The following is a 16699-nucleotide window of genomic DNA, read 5'->3' as shown; positions in this document are numbered from 1 at the left end:
AACATGTATCATAATTGGAATTGGGAGTAAAATTAATAATCCTCTACCTTGAGTCTGAACACCTTTACAACAAAAAGTGGTATAAGTCTTTATTTCATAAATGAGAAATAACCACTTTTTCAAGACTTTTTTTACCCAGTTTAGTCAAACTGATGAAAACACTGTTTCAGCTACATTTTTTTAGAGCAGTAATGTCCAAAATATAACCTTTGTATATTTGGCTCTTGATATGCCAAACAAGACTAGAATTTTGAATGGAATAATTACATCTAGTAACAAAACTAAAATATTCCTTGTGGTAGTAGATTAGTAATTAAATAAATACTCCATTAATTCCCTGGAATGTGACTATAACAATGTAATCTTCATCAGTTCTAAATTTAAAAACTGTTTAGCAGGTAGTGAGACCTCAGTGCCTGTACTCTCCTTCACCGAGACATAAGAGTAGCACATGAAGAATTAAGAAATCAAACTTGAGATCCAAGTTCAGGGAGTTCAGTGTCTGGTAATCCCTTAAACTAAGTAAAAAATTCAAGCACACTGCACTGGGCAGCTTAGCCTCTGCTTCCCCACATCTGCCTGGATAGACATTATTAACTCTACAAAAATGTCTAATATATTGGAAGAAACACATCCTCCTTTGAAGCAGAGCAATTTCAAATAAATTAGGGGGAAAAAACCAAAGGGAAACTTCAATCAAAATATATAATCAAATCCATTAATACTCACCTCTGAAACTCAGAAGCTAGATGCTGTGCTAAGGTTTCTGTAAATTGTGTACCTCCAATGTTATCATCAGTGTTTGTTGAAATAACACGATATATTCCACTGTTAGCTTCCATGACACTGATAGATAAGGATGTTCCTCCAAGTTTGAACACCAAAATATTGCTTAAAAAAGAGATAACATGAGTAAGTTATGAGAATCACAACATTTTAAAGGTAGGCTGGACTTCTCATACTAAGAATTGACTTAGTTTAATACCTTTAAATCACAAATGAGGAAGCTGAGAATCTCACGAGTAACTAACTTGTCCATGGTTGTGTGGTGATTGCCAGGGGAAGGGGGGTGGAGGGAGATAGAGGAGGGTATAGTGAATTGTAAAAGAATTAAATATAGAAATTTTGTGTTAATATTATCCAAGTTAAATGTTCTATAAAAATGAAACATACCACAAATTAGGAGTTAATTTCCTATGCGTAAAACTTCATAATTTATGATATTTCACATTTATCTAGTTTACCTAAAAAGAATTTTCTAGTGATTTATACATATTAATTTCTTTAACTGTGAGAGATGAATGAAGCGAAACAGTTAGGGAAAATAAACACATCTGAATTAATTTCCCTGAAGTTGCATGATGTGTCAGGCCTATTAAGACAAGTTTAACAACTAAGTTAAAAATATGTTTTACTGTTTTGTAATCAAAACAATTCTTAAATCCCCACGCTGGGTTTCTCACCATCGCCTGTCAAGACAGATGTATATAAAACTAGTTATAAACATGTTTAATAATTGAAATTGGCAGTAAAATTAAGTGTCCTAGCTTGAGTTGGAACATGGCTGGGCTTACAAATTTCTAATCTATCACAATTCTAGGGACAAAATGTGGGTGATAAGAGGAGGGCAGATAAGCTCAATCTTCCCTTCTGTTATGTCCTTTCTCTGCTTTCCTAGGAACCTTTCTCATCTACAGTGGTACCTCGGTTTTCCAACGTCTCCGTTGACAAACATTACAGTTTACGAATGCCGTAAACCCGAAGTCAATGCTTCGGTTTTCCAACACACCTTGGAAGTCGAACATGCCACACAGCTTCCGCCGAGTGCAAGATCCTGAGGCCTAGCTGCCAGCTGCTAATCCCTCGGTTTTCCAACGTTTCAGAACTCAATCAGTCTTCTAGAACGGATTACATTTGAAAACTGAGGTACCACTGTATTTGAAAAATTCTAGCTGAGAGTTTTGATGCGTTTTCATTCACAAAGACTTGGAACTGCTGCATTTTATAATAATCTCTATTGATATAATTGCTATATTCTAAAATGTTTTCTGAGCTGAAAAACTTAAAGCTGCAAATATGGTTTTTACCTTTTTCCAGTGGGGGAATCTTGTCCAATTCCATAAGCCAGGAGAGCTGCAGATGGTTCATGGATTAACCGCAATACATTAAATCCAGCAGCTCTGGCTGCTTCCCTGTGGACAATTTGCTTTCAATGAATTTAATATCACAACATGTTCAAGTCTACATTTTAGAAGTGCTCTGCTAAAGATTTTATGCAATAGCAAATAAGATTTCATAAGTAGAACATTAATGGTAATGATCTTTAGAAGCAAGATAATAGGAAACAAGAAATGAATGTAACTCTATAAGAGATCATATTCTTTTTCTTTTTTGTTTATCCTCACCCAAGGACATTTTCTCCATTGATTTACAGAGAGAGTGCAAGGAAGGAAGGGGGAAGGAAGGAAGGAAGGAAGGAAGGAAGGAAGGAAGGAAGGGAGGAAGGGAGGAAGGGAGGAAGGGAGGAAGGGAGGAAGGGAGGAAGGGAGGAAGGGAGGAAGGGAGGGAGGGAGGGAGGGAGGGAGGGAGGGAGGGAGGGAGGGAGGGAGGAAGGAAGGAAGGAAGGAAGGAAGGAAGGAAGGAAGGAAGGAAGGAGGAAGGGGGAAGAGGAGGGGGAGGGGGATGGGCAGAGAGAGAGACATTGATGTGAGAGAGACACATCGATTGGTTGCCTTCCACATGGGACTGACTGGACTGGGGACTGAACCTGCAACCCAGGTACGTGCCCTTGACCAGGAATTGAACCAGTGATCCCTTGGTGTTCTGGCTGATGCTCTAACCACTGAGCAACACCAGCCAGGGCTGTAAGAGATCATTTTCCATTTAAAATAATAATGTTCAGAGTCTATTTTCTTAACAAAGAAAATAGCATGTGCATATACTGGACAAAGAAAAGGAAGCTCTCAAAAATGCTCATGATTACAAATTTTAGAAAGAGATTAAGACAAATTTATAATACATTTTGCAATTTTCCAATTTTAGCGTCAGTTTTTAATATCCCACAAGTTAAAGAAAATGAAGCAATTCTCTGCCCCAGAAGCAACTTAGATGCTTGACAAGGTCCCATGTGGAACTTTATCCCAAAAGCAAAGACAGGCATTCTCACCAATTACATCTGCATAATGACCTGTAAAAACTATGCAACTTTTTGTTTAGATGTTAAGATCTAAGGTGAAGAAATACTTGCAAACATATTCTAAAATTGCATATTTTTTATATAATTCCAACATAAACCCTAATTATATAAAACTAAGGCAAAGTGATTCATAAACATCAACTTAACCTGGCAATTAAAGACATTTCCAATCAAAACAGTTAAGATACATCTAATTCTATGTTCTCTTGCTGTTTCATAAAAGATAGGAAATATTAATGATCAGTGACATACTTTTTACCATACAATTTACATACACACACATATTTACGAATACAACTGTATTGCCCAAGGCGTTTTCAAACACAACTTTACTTTTTACTGTATGGTGATATTGTGAAATTTGTATTTCCTTTAAGCAAGTAAGATAAACCTTGTATTATACTTACCCAAGAGCATTTTTTTGCTTTTCTCCAAAATCAAATGGAACAGTAATAACTACATCATTTGCATCTGAGCCCAAGACAGAATGTGCTGTTTCTGTATATTAAAAAAATATAAAAATAAATTCTGATGACACAAAAATATGTCAAGTGATACTTTGTGAGGTTTATCAATTTGTAGCAAAAATCTTCTCACTATAAAGATTTTCCAGTTCACTTGATTCCCACCCTGTTGATTTTCTTCTGTTGCTCTCTTAAATCATGCACATGGTTTTGGTAGTCTGTGGACATAGAACTAGATACTTTCCAAAGTGCCTGGCTCTTAGGCTTCAAAGTTTCAACCATCTCCCAAATTAGACTCGCTTCATTGAGAATAAGCTTCTAATGTGCCAATGTAAAGATAAACAGCATAATGTTAGATCAACATATAATGTTAAAGGGCTGCCTTACATCCCACAAATTCATAATATAATCCCAGAGCTCATGTGAGCCTTATGAATAATCTACTACAAAATTTCCTAAATTGTTCCAAAGAATGCCACTCAGCTCCAGCCTTTGTCTGAAGTGATGAAACCAGACCAACTTAATCTGCCTAAATATTGATGAGAGTGTATTGTTAATCTTGAAGAGGGAGATACAATATTCACTCTTCATCACATTTATTTGGCCACTTCATATTATAAAGTTTTGAAAATGCTATTCCATCCCAATCCACTTACATTACTTCTAGGGAGAGCAAAGTCAGGGAAGGTAAGTCATTAACCATGGTCACATAGCCAATTAGTGGCCCAGTCAGACAGAGTTTAGGTCTCCTTACTGCTAATCTGCTCAATCATCTGCTTCTCCCCAGGTCAAAAATACATCTAACTTTTTAAGGTCAACTCTTAAAGTTTTTCTCTTTGGCTCAATACCTTTCATTTTACTAAATATCAGTTTGGCAACATCTTCTGGGTTAACAAATTTTGTTTCTTCTCCAGTGTCTATTTTATATCGTAATTTTCCATTTTTTTCAATGACCTATAAAAGAAATTATAAGTGTGTTAAACAAGAAATAATTTTAATAAAAATAGTTTCAAACCAATATTATAGGTCAGCACCTTAGCAATTACTTTGTGTAATAGGGAAGAAATAACAGAACCATACTCACTAAACATTTACTTTCTGTGATGTATTTTTGAGCCTGTGGGTCATCAGAGCTGTCCATAAAGATAAAGATAAAGATAAAGATAGTTAAGTATTAAAATCAGTATTGTTCATATATAAGGTTTAAAGAACACTATATTTTTCAATACCACTGAATATAAAAAACAAAATTAAGTTGCTTAATATTAAAAAAAACCCTTCAATTATTAGATGATAGGATTAAATGGGTGGATATTTACAATGGTTATAGTAATTCTATTAAAGTGTTAATCTTTGCATTTGAAAGTAAATAGCTCTTACTTATTCTGATCTTGCTGCTATTAATAGATACTATACATTTGGGGGTGATTTTTCATAATATCAATGATTTTGTTACATACTTCCACATCTATAATCCTGAAGACCCAACCACTGAGATAAAAAGGACAAAGAAGGTAAGATTGCAAACTAAGGGAAACCAGCATGCCTAACACCATCTTTGTCGCTTGGTCTGAACATGAATCAACACCCAAAATCAACACTGAGCAAAAGTACAAATGTTACATATGGAAAGATGCACAGTACTCCAGGCAGATAGATCTATAATGTCCTATATAAAGTGGCTACTAAATAAAGCGAATGGCAATAAAAAAAATTAATGGGTGTGGTTGCTCAAAATAGTAATACCAATTTATGCAGACTATAAAATGTTTTCACATTTATTACCTCACTTGATCTTCACAATACCATAGTGGGGATAATTTGGCAGGTATTATTTTAGAGGCAACAGTTTATAGAGGGTCAATGACTTATAAGCTAATAAAGGGCAGAGTCAGTATTTGATCCCAGGCCTTCTCTATCAGGGTATGGTTTTCAAACTTTACCCAACTGCCTGGCAAGATGGTACATGATTAAGTACTTCTGCCCCTGAGCAGAAATAGGAGTGTTTGATCCTTGGTTTAATTTCATCTAGAAATTAAGATGAAGTAAATCCTTCCCCTAAACACTTCATCTAAGGGGCTGTGGCTATTCTGTTCAGAAACCAGTCTTAAATGTTTAATAAGACGAAATGAAAATTAAGTGGCTAATTGCTGGAGTTACTGAACATCTGATGACCCTAATCTGTATAATTAAGAGAAAGACAAAAGGGGTTTAAAATGGACTAATCTGGCTTAGAGCTCTGTCTCAATACTTGCAGATTCCTCATACTTCCTTCTCTATCACCTAAAAATTGGTAGAGAGGAAGCAGGTAAAGTAGCCTGCCCAAAGTCATATGGTTAATGGCAGAACTGGCCAGGATCCAGATCTTTAATGCAAAGTTTAGTATTCTTTCCACTGAACCGTCCCTTCTTCCCTTTTAAAAAACCCAATATTTAGACTATATCGTAGACAAATATTTTAACAGTAAGAAGATAAAGTGTGCCCATAGTAATTTTTTTTGCACCAATATTATAATTCGTGTCCTTTTACCAGTTGTTGTTTTTAGAATAGAATGTAAGTCAACCAGGATAATTTATCCTATTATGTGGAGGCTATCTACCACTCAGACAAGATATTTGCCAGGAGAAGATATTTTATGGAGTTTATAGAACTCTTAGAAATGGAAAATTATTTCTCAACTGCTATGTAAAGAGGGCCTCACTTATGTGAAGACAGAAAGCACATAGAGCTCTTGGGGGTCATGTATAGGCAAGACCCTGGAGACTGGCTAGCAGAAAAGCAGAAAACAAAGAATGCAGGTGACGACAAATGATCATGGATAGTGCCACAACTACATACAAGTAAAAACTTTATTTGTCCACACCAGGATTAATTATGTAACAGAAAAACAAAGAGTGGTAGGAGGTTGGTATACACAGCACCTCATTTACATCACAGTCTTCAGGAGGCAGAGCATTAATCCTACTATTGTATCACAACCTTTACTAGCAATGCCATTTTCTCTTCCTCCTCCTTCCTTACATGTCTCTTGCAGTCAGAAAGCCTTCAGACCTGGCACATACCAGCACTAATGTGCTACAGGGTCTTCTTTCCCACTACTGTCACAGTATAGTGCTTTCCATGTGTGAAAGTGTTTTTACATTCACCTGTTCCTTTGACCCTCACAACAATCCTGTGAGGTAGGTAGGACAGTTTATTAGTTTCCCACTTTATAGGTGAGGATCCTGAGTTACAGAATGATGAAATGATCCAAGGATAGACAGGTAGTAATGGTTGGGCCTAGAGCTTAGGCAAGATTTCAGGGCTTGTTTTCTTTCATACAATGTCCCCTTATTACAGCTTCCCTCCTCTTTATAATATTTTGCCTATTTCTGTTCACTTAAGATCTTTCCCTTTAGTTTTATTCCTAAATTAAAGTTACTTCACCCATTAGCTTTTCATAATACTCCAAAGTTCAACTCCACTTCTATACTTTAGCACTTCCTTTATCTCAAATAAATCCTTGCCTACGTATTTTGCTACCATTAATAGATTAATATAGTATAGGCCTAATTCTTCACCGAGTACTTCCCTGTTTTTCCAAAAAGTCTACCTACCTGTATTAGTGTTATCTAGTTGTAACTGGTACATATCCCTCCATATAACGGCCTAAAACAATTCAAATGATTTGCCAATGTAACTGTGACAGGATTAAAACCCAGAGTTCTAGATTCCAGTGAATGCTACCATACAAGCTGCCTCCTACATCATTACCCACTTAACAGAGCAGCTTGCTTGCCATCTATTCATGGTTCCAGGTATGTTCCCACTGTTGTTTTGAGTTTCTTCACCTATTTGTATTTTCTGCATTAAGCACCCAAGCCTGAAAAATACAAAACCTCTACCAACATGCTCATTTATTTTCAGCTCTAGATTGAAGAAAAACTTTTTAAATTGGAAATATGGTTCAACACCTTTGTATATCCCAAAGTGTGTGTTTTTGGGGGAAAACGGAATGCTATTTGTTGAGAGCTTGTGCCTAAAAGAAGTTGTCTATTGCATGTGGCTGTTATTCACACCACCCTCAACTGTTCCCAGAGCTGTTCTTTTCCACCACATGCCACTAACTAGGTGATCTTTCATTACACTATGTGAGAAAAAGTGACTTTGGAAAGTTCCCTAGAAGGAAAGTTTTCTAGGGCTTGCCTTCTGTAACACATGACACAGAAACAAGGCTAATAGAAAAGAATGAAGTTAGTGGTGGTCACCATGGACCTGATCAGGAGCTTCTGTCTGAAGCTGCAGCCTCTGGCAGTCACCTTAGACAGCGAAGCGAACTGGCTGCAGTGGGCACTGGAGGGGGAAGATAGTGACTTTGAAGGTTAAAAGCAAAGAGAATTTTACATGACTTTCATTCACAAGTTTAGACTCTAAAGGGTAATGTCAATGTTCTTCTTGATAATGCAAGTTTGAAGATTCAAGAAAGCATTGGTTTCATAAAGGCAACAAAAGTACTGATGAGAAAAAACTCAGAGGATATCATAAAAATGAGTTTTTCCAGAAGTATGAATATAACCCCTGTGCCAAGAAAAATTAAGTGGGTGAGCAAGAAGTCGTTGACTCTAAACCTGAGTCCACTAGGGATGAAAACTTTCAAAAGCCTGATGTGAAGGATGGTATGTCTAATCCTGTTGTTCCAAGCAGCTCTGTTTCTGAGAAGATTCCATGTATTCTCCAACTTTCAGATTTTGGGTCTTGAGCAGTACCCGGTATCTCAAATTCCACCAAACCCCCCACAGGCAGTAAACAACCAAAAGGAAGAGCCAAGCATGTTAACTCCATCTTCCAAACAGTCACTAGTTAAAGTATAAAAAACTCCAAAATGTACACTAAATATGGACGATTTTGAGTGATTCCTAAATTAGAGTACTTCAGTATCTGAATATACTATGTTTGAATGAAGATTACACAATGGGAGTTAGAAAAGTGAACAAAAGTGAGGAAGCCGTAGAAACAGAACCAGTGTCCAGTGATAGTGCCACTGCTGGCCTCAACAACCAGCAACTGGAAAAAAATGATGCCAAATATACAGTCTCCCTTGGTACCTACATTCTGTACTCCTAGTTTGAAAATGCCTTCTACAAAGAACAGAACAGCTTTAGTATCCACAGATTATCCATTATCAAAAACAAATAGTTCATCAAATGATATGGAAATGAAAGACTGTACTTCGTTTTAAATTCAGACACACGCTTAGAGAATTGTGCAGTTCCCTCTTCCCGTGATTTCTTCGTGTGAGAATCTGCTCAGAACACCTACACCTCCAAAAGTAACTATAATTCCAGAAGACATTCTCCAGATTTTACCAAAATACAACCCAAACCTAGCTACTACTCCAGTAGCAGTTAAGGCATGCCACCCAGCAAAGCATTCCTTACTAGATGTGAAGGACAGAACGTCTGAGATGTCAGCAACAAGAAAACTGGTGAAAAAATTCTAGTGGATCTATCTGTCCATTATAGAAACTGAACAGAATAAAAGCAAAGCTGGACTTATTTTTTCACATCCCCCTGTGTCTTTCTCCTTTTCTAAAAACCAACCCATATCAATAATGAGCATGGACACTGATGTCATAATTTATTTTTTATTAAATTTTGATTTAGTTTAACCTCAATCTTGTTGACATGTAACTTGTTTTTAAATATTACTATTTTACTGATCTCAAATTTACTCTACCTAATGTAACCATGGGTTAAGTAATACTAGGAAGCAGGATCAATAATTTTTAAAATTTAAGTTTACTATTTGCTATTCAAATAAGGCCACCTCGTCTTCTCTAAGCTGGATAGTTACTGCTTTCTGCCAGAGTGGGGCTTTGTCCTTAACCCTAACTCTGTCCTTCTCCTGTCTTTTTCATGACTGTCCAAGTCTCATATCTTTTATTTCAACATTGCTCCTTTAAAACAGTTGTTTACAAACGACAGCTTAATTTAGGAAAAGGAGCCCTTACAGGCCAGGATAACTGCACTGCAGTAGGTCTCAGACGTTGGAATTAGGGATTCACCTACTGTCAGGAGGTATTTCTTCCTTCTTTTTTACTCCCAACTTTTTTGCTTGGTGTCGGTTTCATCCTCTCAACTCAGCTGTTTCCAGCACACGGCTGCTGAATTCTCCAAGTTCCCTTTCAGTGGCTGCCCACATACCCTGAGGTCTCACTCTCTGGAACATTCTGATGATTTTTCCTGGGTCAGGTGCCCTTCTCTAGACTGTCAGCTGTGACCACAGGAACCCAGAGACTGAATGTCTAGAGCTGTATGACAGCTTCACACTGCCCTGTCCATCAAGCCCAAGATCCTTCCAATTTAAGTATAACTGAGTAGTAATTTTATCTAATTATAAAAGTAGTTTGGCAAACATTTCAGATGGCCAATGGGAAAATAAGGGCCTACCATACTGTTAAGACCAGTTAAGAATTTGAGAAAAGCCCTGGCTGGTGGGGCTCAGATGGTTGAGCGTCATCCCATAAACCGTGAGGTCACTGGTTGATTCCCAGTCAGGGCACATGCCTAAGTTGTGGGCTTGATCCCTAGTAGGGATGTGCAGAAAGCAGCTGACTAATACTTCTCTCTATCCCTCTTCCCCTCTCTCGAAAATAAATAAAAACATATTAAGAAAAAAAAGAATTTGAGAACAATTGACAAGTATCATGACAAGGTGCTTCACAGACTTAGCTATGGGGAATTTGATGCAGTAGAGTACCCTCTTCTGTGACTGTGCCTTCAAAGTCAAATGTAAAGACTTGCTCTCTTCATTTTGTCAGAAAATTATCGTTAAAACAAAACTTGATTTGTGTTCTAAGAATAACTGTGTAGTTGTAATTTTTGTTAAATATGTAAAATAAATTATTTTCAAGATAAAGAATGAAATTAGCTAAAAAGCACCTGGGAAAGTAATATAATCCAAATTCTTTCCAAGATGTTCAAATAGCAACCGAAACTTAAAGATATATAATTATGCATGTAAGGGACCCAAATAATATGAGTGCAAAGAATTTACTTACATTTAATACTTTATAAAACAGCCAATATCTCATTATATCAGATTATCGATATGAACCATAACACATGATTGTGGCTCCCTGTCAGTTCTGAATTATATCCTATAGAGACTAAGAACTATTACCCCTGGAAAAGTTGCCGGCTGCATGGGCAAGTTCTGGCTCAAAATAGTCAGCAAGGTTAAAATGGAGAAAAAGATGGTTTGACTACTGAGTGCTTACTAGTAGGTATGTCATAGACACAGAAGAGAAATTGAGAGAAAGGTACAAATACATGTTGTGTCCATAGAGGGACAGAGGGATTTAAAAAAAAATGAAGACTTTAAACTCCAGAAAGCAGTCAAGTTAAATATTCAAGCAATAAAGTCATCATGGTATACAACCATAATTCTATATCTTGTCAACTAATGCACCTCACCCTCGCCTTACCTCGGCCAAAGTCATATACATTAATAACTTACATGTGTATATAGTGCTTTTAAACCCTTTCACATCTATTAGCCATTTGATCCTCACAACATCCCTGTGAGGTAGGCAGGTCAGGAATTGTTACCTAGTTCCCATTTTACTGATGAGGAAACTGGTGTAGAGAGGTAAACTAAATTGCCTAACATAAGAGACAAAACCAGGGCTAACTAGCTCTCTGGACTTGGCTCCATCCATTTTCCATTAGGCCACCTCTCACATATCCAGAAAGTCTTTCAATTCGTGGAGAAGTTTGGGAAAAGCACATATATTCTGACTCTTCTGCATATTTACTGCTCATCGACTCTTTTTTCTGAGGACATGGAAACAGACCCAGGGTACCAAACGTATTGAGTCTGGGCTTCTACCAGTTTAGGATATACACCCTTTTATCATCAGTTACTAACTTTTGGTGTTTGAAATTAACCTCTGAAGCAATTTTTCAAGCCCTAGCTGAAAAGCACAGGTTGCTTCTTCCACTGCTGTTGCCAAACGTCTGACTGCGATCACGGCATCCCTGCGGAGCTCGTTGGCCGTGTCTTGCTGAGCACTGGCCTCCTCACCAATAGCAATCAGCCTGTCCAATTTTTCTTCCTCACGCTTTGAAAGTTCTCGTGCCAATCTCCTGTTTTCTGCCAATTCAGCTGCAATAGTCCTGGCCACTGACCGCCTTCTTCGTCTTGCCCACCTTGGAGGGGGCTCACTGGTCAAAGGCCTATCCCCACCAGAAAAAGGAACTCCGGAGGAGATTGGAGGCTGCTGTGTGAAGGCCACCCCAGGAGTGTTTCGGCTGGTGCTGGTGCAGGGACTGGGCTCACCGGACACACCCAGTCTGGTCATGGGGCTGCTCTGACAGGGAGCAACTGCACCTCTGAAAAGGTGGTGGGAACTGCTGTAGCTGAGGGTCCCTTGAGAGCACCCTGAAAAACAAAGCAACAATGTTGCAGAGAGGACATTCCTGCTAAGGGAATGCATGGAACCAGCAGCAGAGTTGAGAGACAATTACAAAACTGGGGTCATTGCTGGAAAGGCCTATTTCCACAAGGGACTGGACAGAATTCATTTCTTTGGTCTGGACATTTTAGCCTGTTGTAATCTTACCTCCAAAACCTTCCCCTTGACTTCCTGAGCCCCTTTCCAGTTAGCTATCCAACCCATTCTATATCCACAAATGCCTAAGTACCCATTATAAATAATGCCAAAATAGTTTGGTTCTAAAGAGTACTTCTATGTTTAAAGAGTTCTAATACCTTACATACCTAGGATCATAGCTTTTAAACACCTGGAGTCCCTTATCATTAGGTTTTAAAAAAAGAGGGCAGGGAGCAAAAATAGGGACAATGCTGAAAAAAACACCATTCAAACATATACTTCTGTTTAGAACCAAGTGACTCTGGGACCCCAATCCTTCATGTTTGGGAATTACCTGCACCTGAGGATTCATCCCAGGAGTCCTCAAGGTCACTGGTTTCTTGCATCTGGTCACTGATTTTCAGTTGACAATCCTCATCTGATTCCTTAACTGTTTTCGAGATAAGCTGGTGGTCTGCTGCCTGAGTCCTTTTTGCTCTCAGAATGCTGGTTCCCTCTTCCCCTGGGGTGTCAGAGGCCACTAAATTCTGATCACAGTGCTTGGCCCAATCTTCCATTAATTTGTCTGGGTCAGTCACTACCTGATTTCGGAGAAGCTGATCCAACGTCTCATAAAATGGACAGTGTGGTGGGTCACCGATACTTGTGGCATGGGCAACATATGCCTTTAAATATAATGCCTTCAGAACTTTAAACTTGGAGCGGCACTGACGTTCGGTGCGGCGGAAGCCTTCCTGCTGCATTCGCTTAGACACAGCCTGATAGACATCTGCATTATGATGCACAGTCTGGAGGCGTTGAATGTATTCTGCCTCGCCTAGTATGGAGAGAAGAGTTCGTGTCTCCTGTCTGGACCACCGGATGCCCGCACTGCTATTGGAACTGGCCATAGTAGACTGGGAAGGAAGGCTAGCTGAAGAAAGCTCCTGGGCAGCAAGGCGCAAAGCTGAAGGTGTGGTGCTTTCAGTCTATTTCCAGGAGTCAACGGATTCTTCCCTCTCAGGGCTAATTGCTGAGAAGCCAGGTCCAAAGACCAAATTTCTGGCTGGAAGGCCACAGGGGAATGAGAGTTACAGGAAGGGTGTAAGGATAATTGTGGCAGTAAGTTAAGCAGTGCTACCTGTAAGTAGGTCACAAACAGGTAGGATGCAAGACTGAGAAAGCCCAATTTTGGGAGTTCATCCAGGATGGACACTGTACCAGGGGCTAAAAAGGGCTTTACTGGCTTGATAACAAGGGGACTGGCTCCTCCATGATGGCCAGAATGCTTCCAAGGCTGAAACCTGGTAGAACTGTAAAAATCACCATTGTCTTGTAAGTAGACAGACGGAGGTGGGATATACCTGGAGCATGAGGCAGCTAGCAGGACCATGGTGTAGCAGTTTGTCTGAAGGGTGCTCATCCTTCACTAACCTTGCTCTCAGCAGCATGCTGTGGCTATGTATCACCCATCTGACTGTCACTATTGTACTCCTTTGTTAAAAGATAACTTTCAGGGCCAGAAAAGTAAGCTTAAGTTATTCTTAATACAAAGCTTTTTGCATAATATAACAGAAGACAACCAATCATTACTCCAATTGTCTGCCCCAAAATAGCAGTATAAAACAAGCAGGGCTACCAGGGGAGAGATCTATGGACATGTTCTATACTTTGATTGTACCAATGTCAGTATCTGGGTGTGATACTATACTTTAATTTTGCAAGATGTTATTATTGGGAGAAAGTGGTAAATCCAGTAATATACAGCATCTTTTTGTATTATTTCTTACAACAGTATGTATAATTACTCAAAATATAAAGTTCAAATTAAAACTGGCTGCTTAGTGAATCTAGTTTCAACATCCATCTATAACTCCCTGCTTTTCCCCCCCAGAATTTATAATTTGAACATCTTTGAAACCAATTAATTGAGCATCATCAAAAAAATTTGAATTCTCTCTAAAATACTATTTTTGGCTTAGTGCATAGACATCCTAAGGGGAAAAAAAAAGTCAAGTTCAGTTTAACTACACACAGGTAAAGAATAATAAAAAATATCTGTATGCATAAAAAAATAAAGCAACATGAGGAAATTTCTATTTAAATTCCTAACCGAACAACATAGAAAGGAAACAACCTGGGCTAAGGGTTAGAAGTTCTGAACTGCAGTCCTATCTAGTTTATCCCCTTAACTAATTTAAGAATATCATAACTTATATGTGCCTTGATTTTCTCATCTATAAATGGGGAGGGATAAAACCTGCCTTACCAATCTTACAGGGATTTGAGAGGATTAAATAAAATAATAGATGTGAAAGCACTTTGAAAACTTAAAAACACTGTATCAAGTATTATTACTCCAGTGAAAATGAAACCCCCTAATTATTATAGTAATCTATAATTTGGGGAGACATGAGTCTGGGGAAGCAAGCCTCTTTAATCTTTTAATTAAAGTTACAACAGATGATTAACCTGATTCTTATATAAGACGTTAATTAAGCTATTTCTCTAATGATTAAATTTGTAAGCCACTGGAAAAGTTAGTTCCCAGGAAGTGTCACAAAAGGACCCGAAGAAAACCGATAGTGTCTACATAAATTATAAGTAAATGTAATAGATTTTGCAAAAAACAACTACAGTGCAAAGAAGTCATCAAATTCCCACAAAATCTTTCAAGTTCCCTCAGTTAAAAAGTATTAAAATGTAACAAGTTCAAATTACCACCTCTTAATGACACAAACTATCAAAATAAACAGCATGTTGGCATTTATCAATACAAACAGACCTGTCAGCAAGAAACAAACGTGTGAGTGAATCCCATCTTTGAGAAGACTCTACACTAATCATCAAAAGAAACAGGCTACCGGGGTACTCTTTGAAATAACTCAGTCATAAAAAGCTGAAAAAACAACTGGTGGTTCTAGTTTCATTCCACATTATGCTTAGGGTGTATAAACAAACATATTTTTATTACCATATGTAAAGTAATATTTTATTCCATACCTTCTGCCAAGGATCTGCTTTACTTTCATTACTGTATTTGAAATATTTCTTATTCTACTTTGTTTTGCTGCCAATCCAACAACCTGAAAAAGAGCAATACATTACAAATGCAGGTAATTTTTGCTTATTTCAAAGCATAAAAGTGAGGGGTAGGAGTACCTCTTCATTTTCTGAGTAAGCAACAACAGCTGGAGTAACTCTGTCACCTGCATCATTTGCAACCACATCAGCTCGGCCATCCTGGAGAAAAATACACAAATATATTAGTTCTTTCGGTTGAAATATATACTCTCATTAGACATATGTGGGCCAGTGTTACTTTGCCAGATATGCGGAAAGAAAAAACTGCTCTATCAGTATTTTAAACCTGTAGATTTAATTGCCGCTACTAATTTCTCAGATTTTATGAAAGGCCAACATTCCATAAAGAACTGCCTCATTTTTTTTTCCAGTCTTCTCTGACTAGTCAAGAATTGGAACAAACATCATAACCTTTCTATAGCCAATAATAACAAGTCTTATTTCACTCCCCTTTCTACTTCTCTTACTTCCCATACAAATACATCTTTTTGCCCCTTTCTACATACAATGAAGTGGCACTAACCCTTTGGCTTCTCCTTATAAATCGTTTCACATTTAAACGCGAGACTAATGTCAGGAGAGTTCAATATTATTGTTCCTTCCGCCTCCCCACTGACGAGGAAGGCTACAACTCCTTGTCAAGCTCTCTTCATTTCCAGAAAGGCCAAGTCAATAGACCACGCACCATCAACTCGCTTCGGACGCTGTGCAGCATCAACAGCTCCAGTTCCAGATATTAGCCACCCCACCCTTTCCCGGGAAAAGGGCAGAAACCTACAGGCCTCCTGAGGCCACTACGTCCCCGAGACCCTCCGAGCTTCCTGCAGCCCTGACATCCCCAGAACAGCCTCCATCCCGGGGCCTCCCACGCCCATAACGTCCCCAAGCCTCTCCCGGCCTCCTGCGGCCCTGAAGTCCCCGACGCCGCACGCCGGCATCGTCAGGACCTTCCGCCACGAAGCAGCCGGCTTCCCGGGGCAGCAGGGGATGAGGCCGGCCCTTCGTCTCGAAACTTCCCTGCAGTGAAGCCTAACCGCGCGACGTTCCTAGGCCGGTGACTCGCCGTTCATAACGCCTTAGGTGACCAAAGGACCTGGGCACGCACTCAGAGAACAGGGTGGCTGACATTGGGCCCGTAGCGCAGCCCCCCATTCCCTCACCTTATAGATGGCCACACAAGCTGATGTGCAGCCCAGGTGAACTCCGATGGCCGCCATGAGGCGGCGGAGGCGGCAGCAGCAGTAACGAGCGGTGCCCACAGGCTACAGGTCTCAGGCTCCCAACAGCCCCATCAGGCACCGCGGAGACTTCACGTACCCTCCCGCCCCCTGCGTCCGGTTCTACGCCGCGGCCTCCCTCATTGTCGCCAATCAGCGTGAAGGT

General features: G+C 39.1%; 2 protein-coding genes and 1 pseudogene across 4 annotated transcripts in view; 1 reads left to right on the top strand and 2 right to left on the bottom strand.

Moving 5' to 3' along the window:
• HSPA14 (heat shock protein family A (Hsp70) member 14) overlaps positions 1 to 16561 on the bottom strand; it is a 41195-nt gene extending 24634 nt beyond the window's left edge. The window contains exons 1-8 of the mRNA XM_081130711.1: positions 16477 to 16561; positions 15395 to 15475; positions 15236 to 15318; positions 4745 to 4793; positions 4509 to 4614; positions 3604 to 3694; positions 2088 to 2192; positions 730 to 891 (exon numbers count right to left, since the gene is read on the bottom strand). Of these exons, the coding sequence (XP_080986837.1) occupies positions 730 to 891; positions 2088 to 2192; positions 3604 to 3694; positions 4509 to 4614; positions 4745 to 4793; positions 15236 to 15318; positions 15395 to 15475; positions 16477 to 16533 (734 nt within the window). The 5' untranslated portion in view covers positions 16534 to 16561. The remainder of the gene's footprint in view (positions 1 to 729; positions 892 to 2087; positions 2193 to 3603; positions 3695 to 4508; positions 4615 to 4744; positions 4794 to 15235; positions 15319 to 15394; positions 15476 to 16476) is intronic.
• Positions 7803 to 9238, top strand: LOC308554084 (spindle and kinetochore-associated protein 3 pseudogene; annotated as a pseudogene). The gene has a single exon. The product of its transcript is annotated as a spindle and kinetochore-associated protein 3 pseudogene (transcript).
• MSANTD7 (Myb/SANT DNA binding domain containing 7) lies at positions 9289 to 16613 on the bottom strand. Of its 2 annotated transcripts, XM_081131001.1 has the most exons (5): positions 16477 to 16613; positions 15395 to 15475; positions 15236 to 15318; positions 12588 to 13298; positions 9289 to 12081 (listed from the first exon to the last, which is right to left on the bottom strand). In XM_081131001.1, the coding sequence occupies exons 4-5, from the start codon at positions 13141 to 13143 to the stop codon at positions 11564 to 11566; spliced, it is 1074 nt and encodes a 357-aa protein (XP_080987127.1). In that variant the 5' UTR covers positions 13144 to 13298; positions 15236 to 15318; positions 15395 to 15475; positions 16477 to 16613; the 3' UTR covers positions 9289 to 11563. The 2 variants fall into 2 exon arrangements, with proteins under 2 accessions (XP_080987127.1, XP_080987128.1); XM_081131002.1 differs by lacking the exons at positions 15236 to 15318; positions 15395 to 15475; positions 16477 to 16613 and having other exon boundaries at positions 9295 to 12081; positions 12594 to 13225.
• Between the last annotated feature and the right edge of the window lie 86 nt (positions 16614 to 16699).

This window comes from Miniopterus schreibersii, assembly GCF_964146895.1.
Source record: "Miniopterus schreibersii genome assembly, chromosome: 1".
Taxonomy (NCBI): domain Eukaryota; kingdom Metazoa; phylum Chordata; class Mammalia; order Chiroptera; family Miniopteridae; genus Miniopterus; species Miniopterus schreibersii.
The sequence above is the reverse complement of the archived record's forward strand: the minus strand, read 5'-3'. Positions and strand labels throughout refer to the sequence as shown.